We start from the raw sequence: 23,161 nt of genomic DNA, 5'->3' as shown, positions 1-23,161 counted from the left end.
TGGAGTGGCCAAGGTTACACGGTAAATTCCATGGCTGGTTATTCAATCTGTTTCATTCCCTCTATTGAATATTTAACTCATAACAAAGATTTAAAAAAACATCATGGTTATCTTAAATTTGAGTTTTAAGGAAAAATGCAAAGAAGAAAATCTTCTTTCCCTTTCCTAGGCAGAGATCAATCTGAGACAACATTTTGAAATAGTTATTTTGCCTTTTGCTCCCTACTCTTCCTGCACTCTCTCTCACTCTCTCTCCCTCCTTCTCTCTTCTCTCTCTTCTCCCTGTTCTCAGCATCAGTCTAATCTAAAATGACCTGTTCTAGACTCTCCAGTCAGAATTCCCATTTCCTCATGCAGCCAAAATTAGCTTCCTGCCAGGAAAAAAACAATTGAAAACAATCAGAAGGAAGAAATCTGTTGAGAAAGGATGGCACACAATCGTCCTAGAGGGCATGCATTTAAAAATACCTGTTAACATGCATGCTCCCGTGTTTACTTGCAGAATTTGAAGAACATCTCCAGAAAGTCCAGTGACACTCTTCAGGCTCTAAGGAAAGTGGGTGGTGAGTAGGATGAGGGTCTTGTAAAGGGAGGGCAAGGCTGTCATTCATAGGCAGGGCACCTATCCTGGTGTCTACTTCTTCTTCTTTTTTTTTTTTTTTACCATATCATTATTTTTAATGTCCAACATTTACAATATAAGGATCAGGGCTTTCTCCTCAACTCAAGTTTATAAATTTTCAATTGGCTTGTGAGGCCAATAGGGATACTTCTTGTCTAATTTGGTTTCTGGGAAGACTTCATTCAGGTCCTCAATGGTCATCTGATCAAATGGAATTATGTTCTTCATCTTCTCCAGCTCTTTTTCATATTCTTCAATCCTGGCCTTTAGAGAGGGACAAAAACTCAGCACAGCTTTTCACATCTTCTTTTTCCTCAGCATCCACCTGGACAGTGTATTTATCTTCTGGCACAGGAAACTTCAGGGCATTAAACTTCTTCTCAAAGTCATCTACCAAGCCAGCCTTTGCCACATTGGCCTTGTAGTAAACCCAGTCAATAGCAGGTGGTTTCTCAGGAAGAGTAGCCAATCTGGAGGTAAGCATCTCATCCCAGGATTTCAGGGAGCTGGCAATGGCTTTCTGGTTTCGGGGTATGATCTCCCCAAAAGCTACCCAGTCAATGGTTTTTAGAACAAGTTTTCGCCCAGCCATCTTGAGATCCTTCATCGACCCCGGCGGCCCACCTGGTGTCTACTTCTTATGTGGAACTATGGGTCTCTAAAATAGTTTCCAGTGCTTTTGGAAGAAAGAGCTTCCAGGCAAAACCAGGGGGAGGCAGGGCAGTGGGGATGACACCCAGCCCTATTCCTAGAAGTTTGGTCTATCTATGAAGGACCTGAACAGCATTTGAACCTCTCCAATACATAAAACTAATGCTGAAAATTCCTAAATCACTTAATGGCTGTATAGAAATTTAGTACAGGCATTTTAAAAAGTAACTGCTTCTTGCTCATTTGCACATATAACTTACTTGAGTCAATCTTATTGACTTCTTTTGAACTCTATCCATAGAACCTGAGGGCAGAATTAGAGAGATTGGTGTCTGGCATAGACAGACTTATTTTTTTGAACTCCGTTTATGTGTGTTGATAGTTTTCTAAGGCTATGTCTACATAACGCCAAAACAAGCAAGCGGTAAGAAAATTCAGGCAGAAAATGGGGAAAATTAATGTAGCCCATTTGCCTCAATGGACAAGTTAATTTGGTTAAAATTATCAATCAGATATTTGTGATATCTCTGACATTTTGGACATACTGAAAAACTGAAATGTACACAGAAAGTTCCTGAATTAAATGATAAAATTATTTCTTTTCCTGTATCCTACGACCTTATCCTTGAAACAGGGAGAGGTGACAAGCATTCTAGATTGTCTCCTTTCATTACTCAGTGTCTTTCAGCGGCTGGCATGCTCTTGTTGGCTTCACTATCTCATTAGATAGGATGATTGGGTTATCTACAAGATCTTGCCACTTTCTCGCACTCAATAAATGTCTAAGTTGATTGTGACATTTTGCATGGGTCAATTTGTTCCAGAGGGGGCTCCAATATATTCTTCTTATAAAAACTGGTACTTTGAGTTATAACATTTTGATTTATGTGTTTAGTGCCGGGAGTGAGTCACTGCTAGAATGAAGAGTAGAATGTCAATGACTGTCCTCAAATGAAGGGAAATTGGGGCCTTGGGTCTTGTTTTTCAAGGGCATGTCACTAACACTTTGCACTGGCCTCAGACAGTGTCCTTGGCAGTGATTTGATAGTCAAACCTTTTTTGGAATGAAAACCTCAGTCTCTCATAGGAGGTTTTCCGGAGAGCAGTTGTGAGTTTATATAAATCATGTCTCTGTGAAGCACTAATGCGCTGTCTCATCTGTGATGGTTAAAGAAAGTGATAGAAATTCCCATCCTTTGAGTGTTTCTTAAGTGGTAGTCCAGTGCCAGTCATTTTATATATATTTTCTAGTTTGGTTTTCAATACTGACTGTCTAAAGTAAGCATGATTATCCCCATTTTACAGTCAAGGGAGCTGAGATTCAGGGAGAGTTAATCAAATAGCTCCATGTAGCCGAGCCTGCTTGAAAGCCTGAACTCATTGCACTTCACCAAAACAGTAGCTTATATTTAGAAAATATTATGGTGTGCCAAATAGCAGAATCTAATTTGTTGCTTAAAAATGCAAGAGCTAGTAATTTTTACTGTAAATTTGTTTTGGAGCAAAGTGAAGAATGATAATGTTTTGACCTAATGATAAGAGAAAACAACTCTATGGGCTTGGCCACAAGTCTAAGCTAGTTCTCAGATGTTCTGAATTTATCATAACCATATAAACTTTTCTCCGCATTTGAAACTATGAGGACTTAATGGGATCTGCAGTTCATATGGGCCTACTCTGCTGGTCTGCTTTGTCACAACGATGGTGCACGTGTTTTTTCATTATTTAAGGTGATTTCTGCTGTGATAGCTTGATACATTTCCCGCAGAAGCGGTTAACTCTTTTGCATTTGAAGATCTCTGAAGATCTACTCCAGTTGTCCACTTTGCTCACAATGCCTACCCCAGACAACAGTGAGAGATGAGGACTCAGTGGAAATTCATCTCTAATGAAGAAAACATTCTGTGGCTCTGCTGCATTAGCTATTTAGTGGCCCAATTAATTTCGCAAAATGTGCCCAGGGCAAGAAGGGTGTATAGTATGGGAGGATGAGGGAACATTGGACTCTGGGTGAGGGAGCTGCAAAGGGGTAGGAATGCTTGATTGTATGATGGCATCATCCAGACTGTCTCTTTCAGGAATTATAAAGAAGGGAAGAGGAAAGGTAGAAAAAAGCCTGTTGCTTAAGGGGCTCAGACTCTCAAATAATCTTTGTATATACATTGAAAGAAGTCTTTTCCCAAGCTGAAGTTAGAGTTAGCCTGATCTTGATTCAAATAATCTGACCCACATAAAAGTCCCAGGGTTTTTAATAAGATCTTGGGTTTTTAATTGAAAAACACATCCCTCCAACACAAAGCAAGCAGAGATCTAAGAAATATTCTCAGATCCAAATGGTTCTTTTTTGAAGTATTAACAATGTTTACTGTTATCAACACTCAGGGAAGGGTTTTTAGCCTAGTGAGTAGGTGAAAAATATTTTCTTTCATTTAAAACATGAAAGGTGGGATCCCTGGGTGGCGCAGCGGTTTAGTGCCTGCCTTTGGCCCAGGGCGCGATCCTGGAGATCCGGGATCGAATCCCACGTCAGGCTCCCGGTGCATGGAGCCTGCTTCTCCCTCTGCCTGTGTCTCTGCCTCTCTCTCTCTCTCACTGTGTGCCTATCATAAATAAATAAAAAATAATAATAATAAAAAAAAAATAAAACATGAAAGGTGTATTTTGTTGATCTCCTTCTTTAAAATTATTGCTTAGCTCCCATCTGTGGAACCAGGTAAACTTGGTCTGAAAGGTGCCTAGAGGACCAATTCTGGGATTAGATGTTCCCAGGGCTGACAGAACAGGAATGGAAAGTCCTTGAGTTGTCATTTTAGGGGAATGCACAATTTTAGTTGGGTAGAAAATGTTGTAGGTTCATTCATTTGCTTATTCATCCTCCGATTGCTTATGGAAGATTACTCAGTTTCACCTAATGCGCAGAGTGCTGAGGTACAGAATAAGCCAAACAGATCAGCCTTGGAGCTCACAAAGGGCCTAGTCTAGAAGGGAATGCAGGCAGGAAAGCCAAAATTCACAGGAGAATGTGATAGGTACTAGAAGAGGAGAAGTACTGGGTGCTATGGAAACAGATGAGAGGGACCAACCCAGACCTGAGTTACCAAGGCTTCCTACAGGAAGTGATGTCTAAGCGGAGATGTGAAGAGAAAAAGGAATTAGTTGAATAAAAGAGTTGAAGGTGGGTGGGTGTGGCAAGGGTTTTGAGCAGAGGGAGAGCCTGAGTGAATAGAGGGAAGGACTTCAGCAAGCTCAAGAAATGGAAGAAATTCAATAACTGGGTAACATTGTTATGCTCATCAGTTGGCAAACGGCAGAACAAGAAGCAAGACTGGTATCCAGGAAGGCGAAACAGAAGAAGGTAGGAGGAACAGACCGAAGAAAGAGGTTCAGAACAAAAAACCATGAATTGTGATTATGTTTCTCGGACTTTCACATGCACAGGAACTACCTGGAGATCTTATTAAAAGGCAGGTTTGGATTCAGTGTTTCTAAGAAGCTTTCAAGCGAACCAGTGAAAGTGGCTGGTTCCAGGAGCACATTTTCAGTTATTAAAGACCAAGAAAGCAGGGAAGTGTCCCTTCACCTGATGGCTGGTAATTGTTGGGGGGCAGTCCTGGTCGCTTGCTGGAGTGCAGTAGCTTGGGGAGTGATAGACACAGATTCCTAAGCATTGCTGAAACAATGACTTTTGCTCTTCGTTTCCATGAATTCCTCTTGTTTTCTTCCTGGCTGCAGTTGATAAGTCTGCTGGGTCAGGCCATTTTTGAGTCAGCCTCCAATTGGCCCTGACCACAGCATGACTGGTGGCTCACCAAAAAGACATGGAGAAAGGTGGTCTCCTACTCCTCGACAGTGGTTCTTAAGCAGTCCTTCCATCGAAGACCACTGTTCTGTGAGCCGTAGACACAGCGTTCCCCAACACTTGAATCATTGAGGCAGTCGCTTCACCCCTGATGGGGAAAAAAGAATGCTAATGGGACATTTTTCTTAATTTAACTTTTTCTTCCATGATTTTCTCTTAATCCTTCGATGCCGGCAGCTCTTTGAATGCTAATGAGTGCTGGTGGACACCCGAATGAGCAACAATAATGTTAGGGGCAAAGCCTGGAGACACTGGTGCTGTTGTCTTCATGGCCACATGAGCTCATGGATGAGGTTTGATAGTCTATCTGTACACAGTGGCCACACTTTCCTGGTTAAAAAACTCTTCTTAGTTTCTGCAATCGTACACATCAGGGTTTCAGTGTCTCTTCCAAACATAGCAGAAATGGACAAAATTGAGAAGCATATTCTCTGACATGTCATCAGGCTCCTTCAACCTGCCCAAGCGCTACCAGGGCTCCTTCCTGTTCAGATCAGCCCAGCAGCTCTGCATGGAGGCTCTGCAGCCCAGCAGGACACAGTCTCCAAGTCACAGTGGTTTCAGGAAGGCTGCCAGGGCTCAATTGGGCTTGGCATTTCCCCTCCTTCCAGCAACTCTCGGCTCTTATTTAGTTTTAAATTAAATAAAAATTGCAGCACATGGATTTGAATTAAAACAAGAGGCCTGATCTTTGTAATACGCACCACATCAAGAGGAAGGCTAATTTGTGCGGAGCACATCTCCTCCTTTAATTTAAACCACAGAACTCTGCCTCTTTGGTTTCAGGGGAACTGAGAGCTGGGGCGGGGCAGCTCACTCCTGGCATTAACTGGGGCTGTGCTCGAGGGCAACAGGAACAGTTTCAGGGGGAGCTTAGTGTTCCTCTTAAGCCCTTTGTGCTGGTGTCACACGATACACCAAGGCAGTTCCGAACTCCTGGCCTTGAATTTAAAGAAGGTCTTAAAAATGTCTCAGGGGAAACTTCCCCCAATTGACTCGAAACTGCAACCTAGCTACCAAAAAGAGAATTTGCATTATTGAAAGCCTTCCAAGGCAGAGGACCACTATTGACCTTGAGACCATTCCTCATTTGCAGGTTCCAAGGCTTTGTGTGTGTAGATTACTAGTCTGTACAAAATAAATTGGGTAAGGTCTGTGCTAGGTGAGAAACTCAATCTGGGTTCTGACATTGCTTCACTCAGTTTAATTGACTCTAGTGGCAAAAGGTGGAGGCCGGGGAAGCGGGTGGCAGTAGTGGTAGTGGGGTCATCCGTAAACAATGTGAGCTTTACTCAAAAACATTATCTACTAATTTCAATGCTCACTGCGGGCCCCACTCACTGCCAGAAGATGAGTGATAAACAGCTGGATCACTTTGTAAACTTTCACCTTGAGGTGAAATTTCTCTATCCTGGGCACCCTCTTTAGGAAAAATAATACAAAGAATACCTTTTACCAACTTTACACACCATCAGAACACACATCTAGGGCCCCTCCAGGGATCTTGGAAGGGGCCTGTGTGAATGAGGAAGACTGAGGCTAAAGCTTTGATAGCCTCACAAGTGAACCCACTTCAGTGTGGGGAACAGCATCACCAGCTGTTCTCCTGCAGTGCCATAAGGGTATGCAGGAGGTGAGGGTAAAGATGATGGAAAAAAGATCTACCATTTATTAAATGGTAGATGTAATTGACTGAGACAGAAAGATCTAGTTCTTATTTGACTGGACTTTGAACCACCTGAGGTGCACTGTCTCAGGGAACCAACTTTACGCCACACAAAACCAAGCTCTCTCTAGGCTGCGAGCTTCTTAAGGGCAGAGCCAGTATCTTTGTCTCTGTTCACATAAACACCTACCCAAAGAGCAAGTCAGTGAATGTCCACTGAATGACTAGCTGGAGGACTGTGAGTGAGTAAATGTGTAGGTAAGCTCGTACTCCCATTTTATTTTATTTTATCTTATATTTAAATTTTTAATTTAAATTCAACTGAGTTAACACATAGTGTATTATTAGTTCCAGGGGTAGAATCCAGTGATTCATCAGTTGTGTATGACACCCCGTGCTCATTACATCAAGTGCCCTCCTTTTTTTTTTTTTTTTAAATTTTTATTTATTTATGATAATCACACAGAGAGAAAGAGAGAGAGAGACAGAGACACAGGCAGAGGGAGAAGCAGGCCCGACATGGGATTCGATCCTGGGTCTTCAGGATCGCGCCCTGGGCCAAAGGCAGGCGACAAACCGCTGCACCACCCAGGGATCCCTCAAGTGCCCTCCTTAATGCCCATCACCCAATTACCCTGTCCCCCCACCCTCACCCCACCCTACCCGACCTCCCTTCTGGCAACCCTCTGTTTATTATAGTTAAGAGTCTCTTATGGTTTGCCTCTCTCTGTTTTTAACTTATTTTATTTTTCCTTCCCTTCCCCTATGCTCATCCACTATTATTCTTAAATTCCACATATGAGTGAAATCATATGTCATATGTCTTTCTCTGACTGACTTATTTCACTTAGCATAACACCCTCTAGTTCTATCCACGTCGTTGCAAATGATGAGATTTCATTCTTTTGATGGCTGAGTAATATTCTGTTTTTTGTGTGTGTGTGTGTGTGTGTGCGTGTGTATACATATATATATGCCACTTCTTCTTTATCCATTCATCTATCAAGGGACATCTGGGCTCTTTCCATATTTTGGCTATTGTGGATTTTGCTGTTCTAAACATTGGGGTGCGTGTGCCCCTTTGAATCACTGCTTTTGTATCCTTTGGATAAATACCCAGTAGTGCAATTCCTGGGTCATAGGGTAGCTCTATTTTTAACTTTTTGAGGAATCTCCATACTGTTTTCCAGAGCAGCTGCAGCACTTTGCATTCCTACCAGCAGCGTGAGAGGGCTCCCCTTTCTTTATCCTTGCCAACACCTGTTGTTTCCTGAGTTGTTCATTTTAACCATTCTGACCGGTGTGAGGTGGTACCTCACTGTGGTTTTGATTTGTATTTCCCTGATGCCAAGTGATGTTGAGCATTTTTTCATGTGTCTGTTGGCCATTTGTATGTCTTCTTTGGAGAAGTGTCGTCTTATTTTCTTCTGCCTGTTTCTTGACTGGATTATTTGTTCTTCGGGTGTTTGAGAAGTTCTTTATAGATTTTGGATACTAACCCTTATCTGCTATTTGCCAATATCTTCTCCCATGTCATAGGTTGCCTTTTAGTTTTGTTGATTATTTCCTTGCTGTATGAAAGCTTTTTATACTGATGAAACCCTAATAGTTCATTTTTGCTTTTGTTTCCCTTGCCTCCAGAGACATGTCTAGTAAGAAGCTGCTATAGCTGATGTCAAAGAGGTTGCTGCCTGTGTTCTCCTCTAGGATTTTGATAGATCCCTGTCTAATATTTAGGTCTTTCAACCATTTTGAATTTGTTTTTGGGTATAGTATAAGAAAGTGGTCCAGTTTCATTCTTATGCATGTGGCTGTCCAATTTTCCCAATACTATTTGTTGAAGAGACTCTTTTTTCCAGGGGATATTCTTTCCTGCTTTGTTAAAGCTTAGTTGACCATATAATTGTGGGTCCATTGCTGGGTTTTCTATTCTGTTCCATTGACCTATGTGTATGTTTTTGTGCCAATACCATGCTGTCTTGATAACTACAGCTTTGTAATATAGCTTGAAGTCTGAAACTGTGATGCCTCCAGCTTTGGTTTTCTTTTTCTACATTGCTTTGGGTATTTGAGGTCTTTTGTGGTTCCATACAAATTTTAGAATTGTTTGTTTCAGCTCTGTGAAAAATGTTGGTGGTATTTTGATTGGGATTGCATTGAATGTGTAGATTGCTTTGGATAGCATAGATACTTTAACAATATTTGTTCTTCCAATCTATGAGCATGGAATATTTTTCTATTTCTTTGTGTCTTCCTCAATTTCTTTCATAAGCATTCTATAGTTTTCTGAGTACAGATCTTTTACCTCTTTCATTAGGTTTATTCCTAGGTATCTTATGGTTTTTGGTTCAATTATAAACAGGATTCCTTGATTTCTCTTTCTGTTGCTTCAGTGTGTAGAAATGCAACAGACTTCTGTGCATTGATTTTATATCTTGTGACTTTGCTGAATTCCTCTATCAGTTCTAGCAATTTTTTGGTGGAGTCTTTTGGGTTTTCTACATACAGTATCTGTCAACTGTGAAGAGTGAAAGTTTGATTTGTTCTTTGGTGATTTGGATGCCTTTTACTTCTTTTTATTGTCTGATTGCTGAAGCTAGGTCTTCTAGTACTATGTTGAACAACAGTGGTGAGAGTGAACACTCCTGTGTTCCCGATCTTAGAGGAAAAGCTCTCAGTTTTTTCCCCATTGAGGATGATATTTGCTGTGGTCTTTCATATATGGCTTTTATAATATTGAGGTATGTTCCCTTTATCCCTATATTGTGGAGGGTTTTTTTCAAGAAAAGATGCTGCATTCTGTCAAATGCCTTTTCCACATCATTTGAGAGAGCATATGGTTCTTATCCTTTCTTTTATTAATATGGTGTATCACGTTGATTGATTTGTGGATGCTGAAGCACCCCTGTAGCCCAGGAATAAATCCCACTTAGTTAAGGTGAATAATCCTTTTAATGTACTGTTGGCTCCGACTAGCTACATACTCCCATTTTAGATAAAGGGTCATTGTTTACCATCTCTAAAAGACTCTGAAAAATGTTTTGAGCTATGTAAAGAAAGTCCATTGGATAACCAAAACTACTCTAGGCATAGTGAAGAACACTAGGCTATAGTCTAAAACAAATATTCTTTAAAAAAATTTTTGTGGGGGCAGCCCGGGTGGCTCAGTGGTTTAGCGCCTGCCCTCAGCCCAGGGCCTGATCCTGGAGACCCGGGATTGAATCCCACATCAGGCTCCCTGCATGGAGCCTGCTTCTCCCTCTGCCTGTCTCTACCCCTCTCTCTCTCAATCTCTTTCTCTTTCTCCCTCTCTCTCTCTCTCTCTCTCTCTGTGTGTCTCACATGAATAAATAAATAAAATCTCAAAAAAATTTTTTTTAAGTAGGCTCCATGTGCAGCGTGGATCCCAACGTGGGTCTTGAACCCACAACCCTGAATCAAAACGTGAGTTAAAATTAAGAATAAGATGCTTAACTGACTGAGCCACCCAGGTGCCCAAAGGCAAATATTCTTTAAAGGGACTGGCTTTCTCTTCTGGTTTCCACAGGTGTTGCTATCATACACCCAGAAAATGCTAGACAGTATGTTATATGATCTGTTTCTTTACCTCCTCTCTGGCTTATGTTACCTTAGGTTGACCTTTTAAATTCTTATTTCCTGGCAAATACATTTAAAATGTTAGATCCTGAGTGAAGTAGAACATGACAAAATTCATGCAGATATCAAAACTGAGTTTGGAGCATTCTCTTTTGAAGAAAAATACTGCACTGCCCATGGTGAACTCACCTGATGCTTCCTACACTCTGATGGGGGTCAGTGGGTGCAGTGTAGAACTTGAACTGACGTGGGAGGGGTGTCATCCACATGTTTGATTTGTTGTGAAATGGATGAGGATCAGGTTTGTGTGAGAGATATGTTAGATATGTTGGGGTTGGCCTATATTAGGAAGGGCCAGGTTTGATTCAACTTTTATTCTCATGACCTTGAGGGTAAATCCAAAGTAGTGTTATGCGGGTAAGATGCTCTAAATTCAAAGTCAAGAGGCTAGGGTTCAAGTCTCATTTTCATCTCTCATTGGTTGTAAGATTGTGAGTAAGATACCCATACTCTCCACATCTCCCTCATTCTGGCTCCCTCTCTCTTTTCAATCTATAGAAAGAGACTAATAATGTCTGTCCTACCTTGCTCTGGATCTGAGTCTCAAAACATTGCTCATTAAAGGTCTTAGAAAAGTTAGAGTTTGAGTTGAGCAACTATGATTCCATTATACAACCACATAACATTGCTATGTCCTCGTTTGAAAGCTAAGAAGATATCTTTTTAGTGGAAAATCCAATGTTCTTTCCACCATACCACGGAATATCAACAATATTATTAACTTGTAATTAAAATGGCATTAAAAATAGAAGAAGTAACCCAATCTCTTTCTCATTCAGATTCACTTCAATGTGAAAAGCATACAAAACAAAAATCTAGGCAAAACTATGGAAAGAAGCCCACTGTGGCCCAACATGACTGCAGCCCTTGAGGTCAAGCTGCTGAACTGCTAACAGTAAGTGACTGATGCTGGGCAGATGACATGGACGCTCAATGTGGAAGGCAACGGGGGGCATTCTCTGGACTATAATCATGTATAATAGTAGATGTCTTGAAAATTTGGCATGATGGTCTTTTGATGATGGGAGCTAACTGATTGGCATTCTCCTGAATTAAATCAATAGTTTCAACTCCCTTAATGTGATGAGGTTATTGTTTTCTTTCTAGAGGATGAAGATGCTTTAGAACAAAGGCCAGATAGTAAATACTTCAGTTTTTTGGGGCCATGTGGTTTCTACTGAAACAACTCAACTCTGCCTTTGTAATGCAAAAACAGATAAGACGAATGTAAACGAAAGGGTGTAGCTGTGTTTCAACTTTATTTACAAAGTTGGTGTGGGCTACATTTGGTTCAAAGGCCATAGTTTGCTGAGTCCCTCCTTCAGAATATCATAAAGATATCATCAAATTCTGGGCCTTCTCACATCCTTTGGCCATACGTACCGTATTGCTGGCCTCAGTTTTTAGCACAGCTCTAATTCAACAGCTAAGCAAACATAGAAGATGCCAGACCCCAGAAAAACCATCAGGCCAGCTGGCCTTTTAGGCAGACACTTCACATTTCAACATGGCTATTCAAAACCTCACACCTTTCTCAAAATAATCTTTGTAAAATAAAGCACTGTTTAAAATATAATACTTAAGATTTTAAAAATAAGCCAGATATTTATTCTCCAGAGTAAAACTATTGATGTTTTGATGGGAAGGAAGGAAAGTACTTTCCAGCTCCTAGAAATGAGTTGCTAAAGTGCAACCCAGTGCTGACTTCCTATTTATGAGTGATCAAGCTTTTCTTTTGTTTTCCCATAATAGAAGTCAACTCATTTCCAAAGTTCATTGCTGTTCTAAGTCAAAGATCACCTTCCAGTTCAACTTATCCTATTTATGACTCTTTCTCTCATTCTAGCTTATCTGGAAATGGAGGGAAGCACTGTTAGAAGACAACAGAAGGGCAATTTTGAACTCTGGATCTTCATTTTTTCATCCTTGATTAAATAGCTCATTCTCAACCTGGGAACTACCAACCTTTTACTGTGTAGAACAGGTTAAACTGGAATGGAAGGTGAGACAAGCCTTTTAATCTTAGTATTTCTGCCGAAAATATGGATTTTGAAACACTTGGGTGGGTTCGAAGTGGAGTCTTACAAACAGACCTGGGCTCAGGAATGCTTTTGTCCTTGGCCAAATTATATAACCTCTTTGAGATCCTAAGCCTGAGTTTCTCCATCTAAAAAATGGTTTAATATCTGCTTCATAGAATTGATCTACAGTGAGTGGCAAATAGTAGATATTCAATAAGTGATAGTTTCCTCAGTTTTTCCATATCTCCCTGTATACCCCAAATTTTGTTTACTCCATTCTGAGAGTATTTGTCGTACTCTCACATATATTCCCATGAACTGCCCCTGAGTGTAATGTAAGTATACTCCTACATAGAACGCATGTAAGGGAAAATGTCTCTGAATAAGGAAGACTGATGGTAGGAAAATTGATTGAACAGAAAGTAATCACGATTCCCAGAGTAGTTCAGGGCCAGAAAATTCATTTGGTTTATTTTCTTTTGGAAGAAGGAACCTTCAGGTATGATTTAAACAATTAGAACATAAGCTTCTTGAGAGCAGAGACCTTGTCAGTTATATCCACCAGTGTTTAGAACTGCGCTTGGCACACAAGGGGAATGTGCTATTAATACTTGTTTTCTCAACTAATAACTGAGAACACTTAGATACGACTCACTTCTATATTAACTATGGAAAGTTCCTGGAGCTTTGCATAGGGAAGGAGCAGGGATGCTAGGGAGAAGTCTTAACATTGGGCAAAGATGGCACCACTTGCATACTATTTACCTTCAAGTACACAACTTGTGAAATGACTGTGCAGATTCCCTGATATGAAAATTGATCTGGAATAGGTCAGGGGAAAGTCAAATACCTATTCAAAGTCAGTTTCTGGCAGATACTGTATTTTCCAACAAAATTCCCTTTTGTTTAATTTTCCTCTTGGAAAGAGAAATCCCACGGTTGCTTAGAACTTATAGAGTATCGGCATGGCACTAGGTATGATGGGGTGAAGACTAGTAGATACAATGGGGTGGTAATACCAAGAGGTCTCTACATCTTCTGAGGGGGCTTTCCATGTGCACCCTCAGGAAAAGTGTGAGACAACAGGAACTCTAGCACATAGCATAGTTCACATACCTGAAAACATCATCATGTGCTGAAAATTCCAAGGGATCTTCTGTTTCCGGCCCAGATTCAGGAGGAAGGAGAGGGGATATATGTTGCAGGCTCTGGCAACAAAAATTGCGAGCTACAGATAAGCACAGGGACACATTGAGGAAAATGTTGTTGCAATGAGGCTGTGAGTCCTTGAGCTTTAACTGTTATGTTCTTAAGCTTCTCTATTTTATGACCCAGAAAACAGGGATAAATATGTCAATATGTGTATGTCCAACTTGCTTCCAAAATTCATCTTTAAATGTCAATTCCTTTCCAAAAATAATAGAGAACTCTGCCTTTCTTTCAATATCTACTTGGTTTAGAATTGTTAACCCCAAACCATTTCAATCACTGTAAATTTTCTCATCACATTTATGTTACTGATGACTGACTCTTTGCTCAACTCTGCTGTAAAATTTGAGGCAGAGACCATTCAGGGGTTGGTGCATTATCTTCTCAAGCAGCACTTTAGAAAGGATAAATGTACTTCTGCTCATGATTGCTATCTTACTTTCCATCAGTGTCTACTCCCTGTATCTAGCAAACTTCACTTACTTTTTTTTTTTCTTAGTGGATTTAATTTTGACAGGAATTGCCTGTCTAAATGTATAATACAATTGCTTCTCTAGGAAGCATTTTGCTAAAGTCCAAGCTTTACGGGTTAAAATCTACAAAAATACTGGTCGTAGTCATCTCTCCTCTTCTGTCACCCAGGACTCATTCCCTGAGCGTCTGTAGGTTCTAGGTTGTCCTCAAAGGGGGTGGAGTTATGTGGAAGAGGGAGCTTCCCTCTAAGATGTAGAGGTCTTTGGGTGAAATTGGAGTGTCCAGCTGAATGTTTAGTGAAAAGGGGACAGAAGGCAAATGGTGGTGCTTGGCTAGAGCAGGGCTTACAGAAAAGGGTCAGCTGTTTTGGCTGTCAGGATCACATGCCTGTGATCTGAGGGGCATTTGCCCATTTCCAAAGGACAACAGTTGTTGATTGCCCTTGGGGACATCCCTAGCAACTCAGTATCCTTTCAAATAGACATCCATTCCTACTGGGGCCTAGAGCTGCAAAAGTCCTCTGTATTAAATGGGAAGTCTAGATTTTATGTTATTTTACTTGCAGGAAAGGGCGACCTTATTAAAATAAACTCACATGTATACTTACATAAGACATTAAAATCACATCTATAATGCTAATTTCATCTGATCTTCACTCTGTGTATCCTATTTTCAAAGTCCTCACTGGAAAAGAGATTTTACCATCTTGTGATGAAAATATTTCTAAAGCTTAATAATCCTGGCTATATTCTGATACACTCTAATGCAGATTAAGTATATTTCTCTGTAAAGAACGGACTGATATTTTTATGTAAATGATTCATAATTTGAAAACATACTTTGAATATTTAGGAAATAAATATATTTTGAACATTCGTTTTTTGAGTATTCTATTCTCCTTCAGTTTTCTCCCTTTATTTCTTTCAGTATGTTCCAAATTTCTTATCTTGAGACAGAAGCATTTAATAAAGGTCCCAGTTTCTTGGGATCTTTTCCCTCCTACTAGAAATTACATATCTGCCATGAATTTGAGCCTTGCAATAAACTTGAGGAAATTACTTTAACAATTTAACAGAATAATCAGTAAAAGTAAGTAGTTTACTCTTTTCCCTCATCACTCCATGTTCTGTATTTCAAAGGATACAAAGGCTCCGAGTATGAAAAGAGCATTAAAGATATGATTCTGGAACGTGAACAGTGCCAGGCCCATGTAACAGAAGATGACATTCTCGGCCAAGAAGTTCATAAATTCAAACAACTGAAAACGAAACAGAAACCAAAAACCATTAATGATTATTCAGGTTGGAATCCAACTAATATCTTTAACTGTTCTGGTAAGTGGATGGTCCTCTTTTATCTGGGAAGGCCACCCTTTGGCCTTGTGCTCAGCTGACTACTCTGTCAGGCTCTCCGACACAACCCAGTGACAGATGTGGCAGCCATCTTCCTTTCCAGCTGCCAGGCTGCTAGAGATACACCTGGGTATATTAGCCAGCATGATCCTCCACAGAACAATTCCTACTTGGATGATAGAATATTCCTTGTTATAGAAATCTATGTGATTGCTTAAGGTATACCATAGGAGAGGATGCCAAGATTGTTTAGCTCCTTCTGGCATTACTCAGTAGATGCCCTTGAGTTCCTAGGCCCTAAAAACTTAAAAAAAATTTTTAGCTAAATTACCTTTCTCAGGCAGGCAGGAGGGACAAACTTGGAAAACTTGGAAACTTGGAATAAGAATGAATGTCAATTATATTTCAACATTAGAATGATCAGTATATTTCAAACTCCAGACAATGAGACTCATTAAATTGACTGATGTAGGTATATCCATTAAATGTCTACAATTTCTTGCTGGTAAAAAGAAAATGATTAATCCCAGGGATCAGTTTATGCAATGAGAACACAATAGATACATCAAATTCAGTCAGAGGAATGGAGTAATAACATGCTATGCAGGGGGATGCTCCCAAGAGTTATTCTTAGATCATTAACTAAACAATTTAAGTTGAACATGAAAAACGTTCTCTAACTTCCAGATTAGAAGTAGAAGGGAAATGTGTCCAGGGGCTACATCAAACACTCATTTGGAAGAGACTTTAGTTTATGTTCCAGAATTTTCATTTGGAAGTTTCTGAAACTTCATTCTCAGACCTACATAAATCACCGTGTTAGGTAAACGTCTCTGGAGGCATTTCTCTTGACTTTTTAAGGACTCATTATTTTTTCATGTAATGTATTTACAGCCTCACAAATAATGCCCAATACCTGCTTACCGACAGTTGACAGAAAGAAAAGCAGAATCCTGTCAGAAACATTATTTAGAGCCAGTAATAGAAATAAAGGATTAAAAAAGACACAGCTCCTGTGGTACAAGATGGTCTTTCTGCAGTGGCAGCAATCATCAATTATCCTGAGGACTTGTTTCACATTCTAGACCAGCTCATCTTAACACTGTCACCCAAATAACCACAGAAAACTTGAAAACATGGAGAAAATATAGGGGATGGGGAACACTTTGCTACCCCATCAAATCTTTACTTTTTCAAAAAGTGAGATTTGGCTACTGCCTTAATCTGCTCAGCATGCCATAACAAAATACTATATAGACTGGCTGGCTAAAGCAAAAGAGATTTATTTCTCACAGTCTGGAAGCTGGGAAGTCCAAGATCAAAGTGTCAATCAATCAATTAGGTTTTGGCAAGATCCCTCTTCCTGGTTTGCAATCAGCAGCCTGCTTGCTGTATCCTCATATCCTCTCTTGTCTCTTCTTATTAAGGGCACTAAGCCCATTCATGAAGGCTCCACCCTCATGACCTAATCAGCTCCCCAAAGCCCCACCTCTCCACACCATCACATTGTTGGTTAGAACTTCAACATGAATTTGGTCATGGGAGGGGCACAAACATTCAGTCCATTGCAGCTAAACAGTTTTTAACATTAATAAACACATGCCAGATTAAATTCACAGAGCCTCTTCTCCTGTCCCCATCCCAAGTACAGTAGAGGGGACCTTTTGCCATCTAGGATCCATTTAGCCTTTTCTTGGTGGTCACACCCTAATTTCCCTCTGGGGTCCACCTTCTTCCCCACTCTCAGCTCACATTTGAAACCTCCATAGCTCAGCCATGGAATATATGATTTAGGACTAAACTACTCAAATCAGTGCATTTCTCTAGCCAACATGTTTGGTTCAGAAATGGGTGTGGTGCATTCAGAGCCAAAGAAATACAAACGAGACCTGGCAGGAAATGCTGGGACAAAGACCCCCAGATTTTCAGTGTGAGACAGTAGGATGCAGGCTAGGGAGCTGCTGCTAGCCATCTTGTGATCACAGGGGAAATAGCTGTCTGAAAGCGAAGCTGTGTCCTGACCACACTGCTTAATCTGTATTCAGCTTCTCCTGAAGCAAAATCTACCTTGGACTATTGAATTAAAAAGAAATCACTTTTTCGCTAAAGGTGAGGTTTCTATTGCTTACAATGATATATATTCCTTCACAGTCCTGTACCGGTTTAACAAAACAAAGCAAAACATCTCTCTGACTCAATATGGGTTATTAAAAAAAAAAAAAAAAAAGAGTGGGTGGTCAACTTCTTGACTTTTCTCATATAGCAGCAAAGTCAGTTACCCTTGCTCACTCCCTGCCCCTACTTCCAACCCCAATTTCAATCTATTCCTTACATTAAATGGAAAAAAAAAAAAAAGTTTTTTTTTTTTTCTTTTTCTGTTGGTTGTTGAGATGTGATTGGAATTTGTCTTATATGTCTACATGGAGACCCTTGGTATTAAATATTTGTTTAGAGATTTGCTTCCTTTGGAAAACTCGGGATTTTAACCTGATGTAGTAACTCAGTTTATTGAAATCTAGTACTGACCAAAATTACGAGTAACTGTTTATATACACATTGCACAGAAGTTCCATTTTCCATTTAGGTCCATTTCTGGACTGGCTCTTTGTTTCTGTGTTACCCATTCCTCTACCAATATCATGCTTTTCGTAAATGAGGTAGATCCATAATACATTTATAATATTCCATAGATTTAGATTGTTCCCATAGTCTTCTGAATCTTCCTGATTATTTTTGCATGTTAAAAACTGCAATGTTTTCAATGTTTAATCGCTCAGAAAAGCATATAAATCATGTTTACAATTTCAGATTATGTAAGAAAATACCACCAGCACCCCAGAATTACTCTCGTTCCCCTTCCCACTTATACTTCCACACCCCAATGCACTACTACTAGTACTTCTGTCATCACAAATGACATCACAAAAAAAAAAAACCTTTCCTTCAGTTAAATGAGAATGAAATCGGGCAATATATACCCTTTTGTGTTTGTCATCTTTCACTCAATATTACGTTTGTGAGATTCTTTATGTCGTTGAGTACAGAAGTAGTTCATTTTTAAAAATTATATGAATGTCACCATTTATTTGTTTATAATACTACTGATAGATATGTGGGTGGTTTCCAGTTGGGGCTATAATGAATTTTGCTTCTATATATACATGTTTGCATTTCTGTGGAAGTGTCAGGACATAGTGCCAAGCAGTTTTCCAAGATGGTGGTTCCAATTTGCATTCCCATCAGCAGTCCTTGTTGACATTCTTGTCAACACCCAGTTTTGTTGCCTTTCTTTTTTTTTTAATTAACACTTTGCCTCCTCACATTGCCATTTGAACTTATTAGGGATCAACTTGTCGTTTTCCACAAAAATAACTCACTGGCATTTTAATTGGAATTGCATTAAATTTATAAAGAAATTTGGATAGAATGCACAGTTTTAAAATATTGAACTTTGAATCCATGAGCATCACATATCCTCATAAGGATTTTGGTGTTCCTTAATTTTTCTCAGTATTTTCTATATAAAGATTGTGCATACTTTGGTTAGATTGATTCCTTGATATTTGCTGTTTTTTTGTTATTATTGTAGATGGTACCCTTTCCAAAGTTCATTTTTTAATTGATTGTTAGATACACCTATACAATTAATTTTTTATTGATCCTGTATTTGGGGCCTTACTAAAATTATTCAATAATTTTCATAGCTTATTGGTAGATTCTTTTGGATTTTCATAATCATGTTGTTTTCAAATAAGGATTTTTTTTCCTTTTTATTCATTATATATTTTGCATCTCTTTTTCTTGCCTGATTATACTCGTTAGGTAACACACGTCCAGTGCAGTATGGAATAAAAGTGGTGATGGGGCATGTTTGTCTTATTTCCAATTTTAAAGGAAAAAATTTCTTTACTAAATTCATAAAAACTCCCTAAACAGATAAGTGAGTTCCTTCTATTCCTAGTATACTAGGACTAGACATTTTAAGAAAACAACATGAAAAACAAAAAAACCAAGCATGTGTTTATTTTTATCAAATGCTTTTTCTTTACCTATTAAGATGATCATATGTATTTTTTTCTTTCATTGTTTTAATGTAATTAATTATATTAATTGATTTTCAAATGCTGAAACATTCTTGCATTCCTGCAATAAACCCTACTTGGTCGTGATGCTTATCCTTTTTTATACATCACTAGAATTAATTAGCTAATATTAGGATTTTTGTGTCTATATCACAAAAGACTATGTTATAGTGCTTCTTTCTTCCATAGTCTTTACCAGGTGGTATTATTAAAGTTACTAAAGTTTGATAAAACAGATTCTTGTTCTCTTCCTTTAAACAGCTAAAGAATTCTGGGCTTGGAGTTTTCTTTGTTGGAAGATGTTTGACTACAGATACAATTATTCTAATAGATATAGGATTAGTTAGATTTTCTATTTATTTTTGTATGTTTTGTGTTTGCTGTTACATCTAAGTTTTCATATTTACTGGCATATGGTTGTTTGTAATATCTTCAATATCTTAGTCTGTGGTTATGTCTTTCCCTCCTCATACTGATAATATGTCTTTTCTTCCTGATAAATCTTGTTAGATTTCTGAGTGCATCTAAGAAGCAAATTTGGCTTTGTTGATTTTTCTGTATTCTGCTTTCCTCTCCTCATTAATTTCTCTATTTTTTTTTATTATTTCTCATCTTCAACATGCTTTAGTTTAATTTGTTTTTATTGGTATCTTGGCCCTTAAGCCCTAGATGATATGGTTCTTTGTCAATCCTTTGGAACACCTGCTTTTCCACATGTTATCCAACTTTTCTGATTGCTTTCTAAAGGAGAGCTGTTCTAACATCAGCAAACCCTCACAGCAAGCTCTTGCATGTTTATTTTTCCAGGTGAATAATATCATTTTTTGTCAATTTTCTACCTAGAGCTTTATGGTATTTTATTTTGTAACACACAGAATATGTGTATCAATTTAGAGAGAATGACAATTTAATAATATCACTGAGGGAAAATACAGATTGTTTAGAAAGATTGCAGAAAAATTTGACTGATTTGGAAAAAAATAACCAAACTAAAGATGGATTTCTAACTCACTCCTTATACCTAAATAAATTCCAGAAGAATGAAGAATTTAAATACAAAAACAAAAACTACTTATGAATGTATTCAAGAAACGACCAGTAATTTTGTATATGATTTTTAATCAAGAAATTTTATAAAGTATTTATATTAGCAAAAGCCTAGAAATAAATATCTATAATATGAGAAATGTTTGCATAAATTATGGTACACTCATATAATAAAATAAATTTTATGATCTATAGAAAGATAAAGAAGGATATCCGAGATCCATGGTTAAATCATAAAAGGTGAATTAAAAGAAATAAAAGATATTTCTGTGTTTATATGAATCCATATATTAATACACATTTACATATACACATAACTTTTACTTTACAGTATGGATATTGACACTGTTATTATTTTTTACCATGCACTTGAATTACTTTCATAATTTATAAAACTAGATTAAATTAGAACAAGAATTTTAAAATAGAATAAAACATTTTCCAAATGTTTTCTTCTTTGAGACTTTCTCAAACTTTCATCTTTTTATTTTGGAGAGGTTATCAAGCCTTCTTATCCATTTTTATATTTTTCTTATTTTCTTTAAAATTGTTTTGAAGTGAGGAAAAATACAAACAACAATGACAAAAACATTTATCTTTTTTGGGAACATCTTTTTCAGTAATTTCTTTTTCATAGATCCATAGATGTATAGACAACATGCACAATGTTCTACAAATCTGACCATTTTTGAAGGGAACTTCATTAACTCAATAATATTTCATAAGCCTCTTTCCGTGGTAATAAACTTGGATCCACTGGACAATTTTTAATGGCAGCAAAATATCCCTATGTATCTTCCTTCCAAATTTTAATTCACATACCCATAATTGGACATTCAGTTGTTTCTAGATTGTTTCCTTTTAAACAATGCTACATTGAGCACCTTTATACAAATGCCTCTCCCCAACTAAGTGATTACTTTTTAGGTAATTCCTAGACATGAGCTACTTCTGTCAAAGGGTATACATTAATTTTTCTTTTTCAATATACTACCAGTCTGCCCTTCAGAAAGGATATGCCAATTTGCACCTTTAATAATGGCGCAGAGGGTGTCCTTTCCCCACATGCTTGCCAAAAGTAGTTTTTATCAATTTTTAAAAACCTTGACAATCTGATAGACTCACTTACTCTAAATTATAGATGATTATTAGCATTTTTAAAAAGTTTCTCTTCATAGCAAGGCAGCATCACTGATTAGCACTCCTTTGTCTCTTTATATCATGTGACAACATTCCCCTGAATAAACAGGCTTCGTAATAATTTCCTTCTTGGGGGACTTAATGAAAATGTGTGGGTGAATTCAATTTTGTTTCACATGCAAAAATCTCCTGAAGACATATTTCAAAAGGAGAATCTACATTAAGGCCACGCTGACAGAAGCAACTAATTTGACCATTAGGACGTCAATGCCTGAGTGTGGCCTGGATTAGTTAATTACTGAGGCAATAGATTCATTGGTCAATTTTGGGAAAAAAAATAAACAAACCAAAACTCCACTTCCAAGCGAATAATAATATTAACAACCAACAACAACAAATGTGGAACTAGTAGATTCAGGATCAGTATTCACTATAAATAACCTCATATCTACTTCATCCTCACTCAGAGTGGATGAAAAAAAAAACTTGACTCAACATTTTATTTATCCAGTATAGTAATCAACATTTGTTTTATTTCCATTAATTCTTAGTTGTAAGCGTTTGGAGAGAACCCAACTTAAGTAATCTTTGCTTAGCAAAGCTTTTTTTTTTTTTTTAGCAAAGCTTTTCTTCAAGAAAATGAAAAGGAAGTTAATAGTGCGAAGAAGACTAGGGAAATATTAACTAAATAAGAGGATAATCAGTGTTTAAAAACTCTGAAAGTTCATGGTAACCACTCATATGTTAATTAAACAACTTAGATATAGTTTAAACAACTTAACTCAGCAAACCATATTCTCTGAAGACTTACTATATAGTTTTTTTTTAGTATAAGTTATTTACTGTACTTACTAGAAATTTTAAAAAGTCACATCTATTTTATAAAATTACATCACTAATGCTGATTGGCTTTTTTCTCTATTAGCCAAAAAATGACAATTTACCATATTGCTATGGTTCGTACAGAGAAACATTACAGCAGTTCATTATACCATACCCTACTTAACTAATACCAATTAAATTCACATGGATTCCTCAGCACAGCTTTTACTTGGCATAGTACAGTTTGACACAACCTACTGACTTTCATGTACTTGTCCAAGTAATACACTGGAATCCATTTTATTTTATTTTATAAAAGATTTTGTTTACTCATGAGAGGCACAGAGAGAGAGAAGCAGACTCCATGCAGGGAGCCCGAAGCGGGACTCGATCCCAGGTGTCCAGGATCACGCCCTGGGCTGAAGGCAGCGTAAACCGCTGAGCCACCCGGGCTACCCTGGAATCCCCTTTAATTGGGAGGTGAAAGAACCTACAAAACTGTAATAAAAATGAACGGAAAGAAAGAATGAGAAAGAAGGAAGAAAGAACTTTTATTGTC

At 38.2% G+C, this 23,161-nt stretch overlaps 1 protein-coding gene across 10 annotated transcripts in view; it reads right to left on the bottom strand.

Moving 5' to 3' along the window:
• The window catches only part of SLC9A9 (solute carrier family 9 member A9), a 654,903-nt gene that overhangs the window by 209,976 nt on the left and 421,766 nt on the right, over nt 1-23,161 (bottom strand). For 9 of the 10 annotated variants that reach the window (XM_077864842.1, XM_077864844.1, XM_077864845.1 and 6 more), the window contains 2 exons: nt 15,304-15,417; nt 13,593-13,704 (listed from right to left, as the gene is read on the bottom strand). In XM_077864842.1, the coding sequence (XP_077720968.1) occupies nt 13,593-13,704; nt 15,304-15,417 (226 nt within the window). The remainder of the gene's footprint in view (nt 1-13,592; nt 13,705-15,303; nt 15,418-23,161) is intronic. The other variant, XM_077864847.1, reaches the window with a different exon arrangement.

This window comes from Canis aureus, chromosome 22 (assembly GCF_053574225.1).
Source record: "Canis aureus isolate CA01 chromosome 22, VMU_Caureus_v.1.0, whole genome shotgun sequence".
NCBI classification, from domain to species: domain Eukaryota; kingdom Metazoa; phylum Chordata; class Mammalia; order Carnivora; family Canidae; genus Canis; species Canis aureus.
The sequence above is the reverse complement of the archived record's forward strand: the minus strand, read 5'-3'. Positions and strand labels throughout refer to the sequence as shown.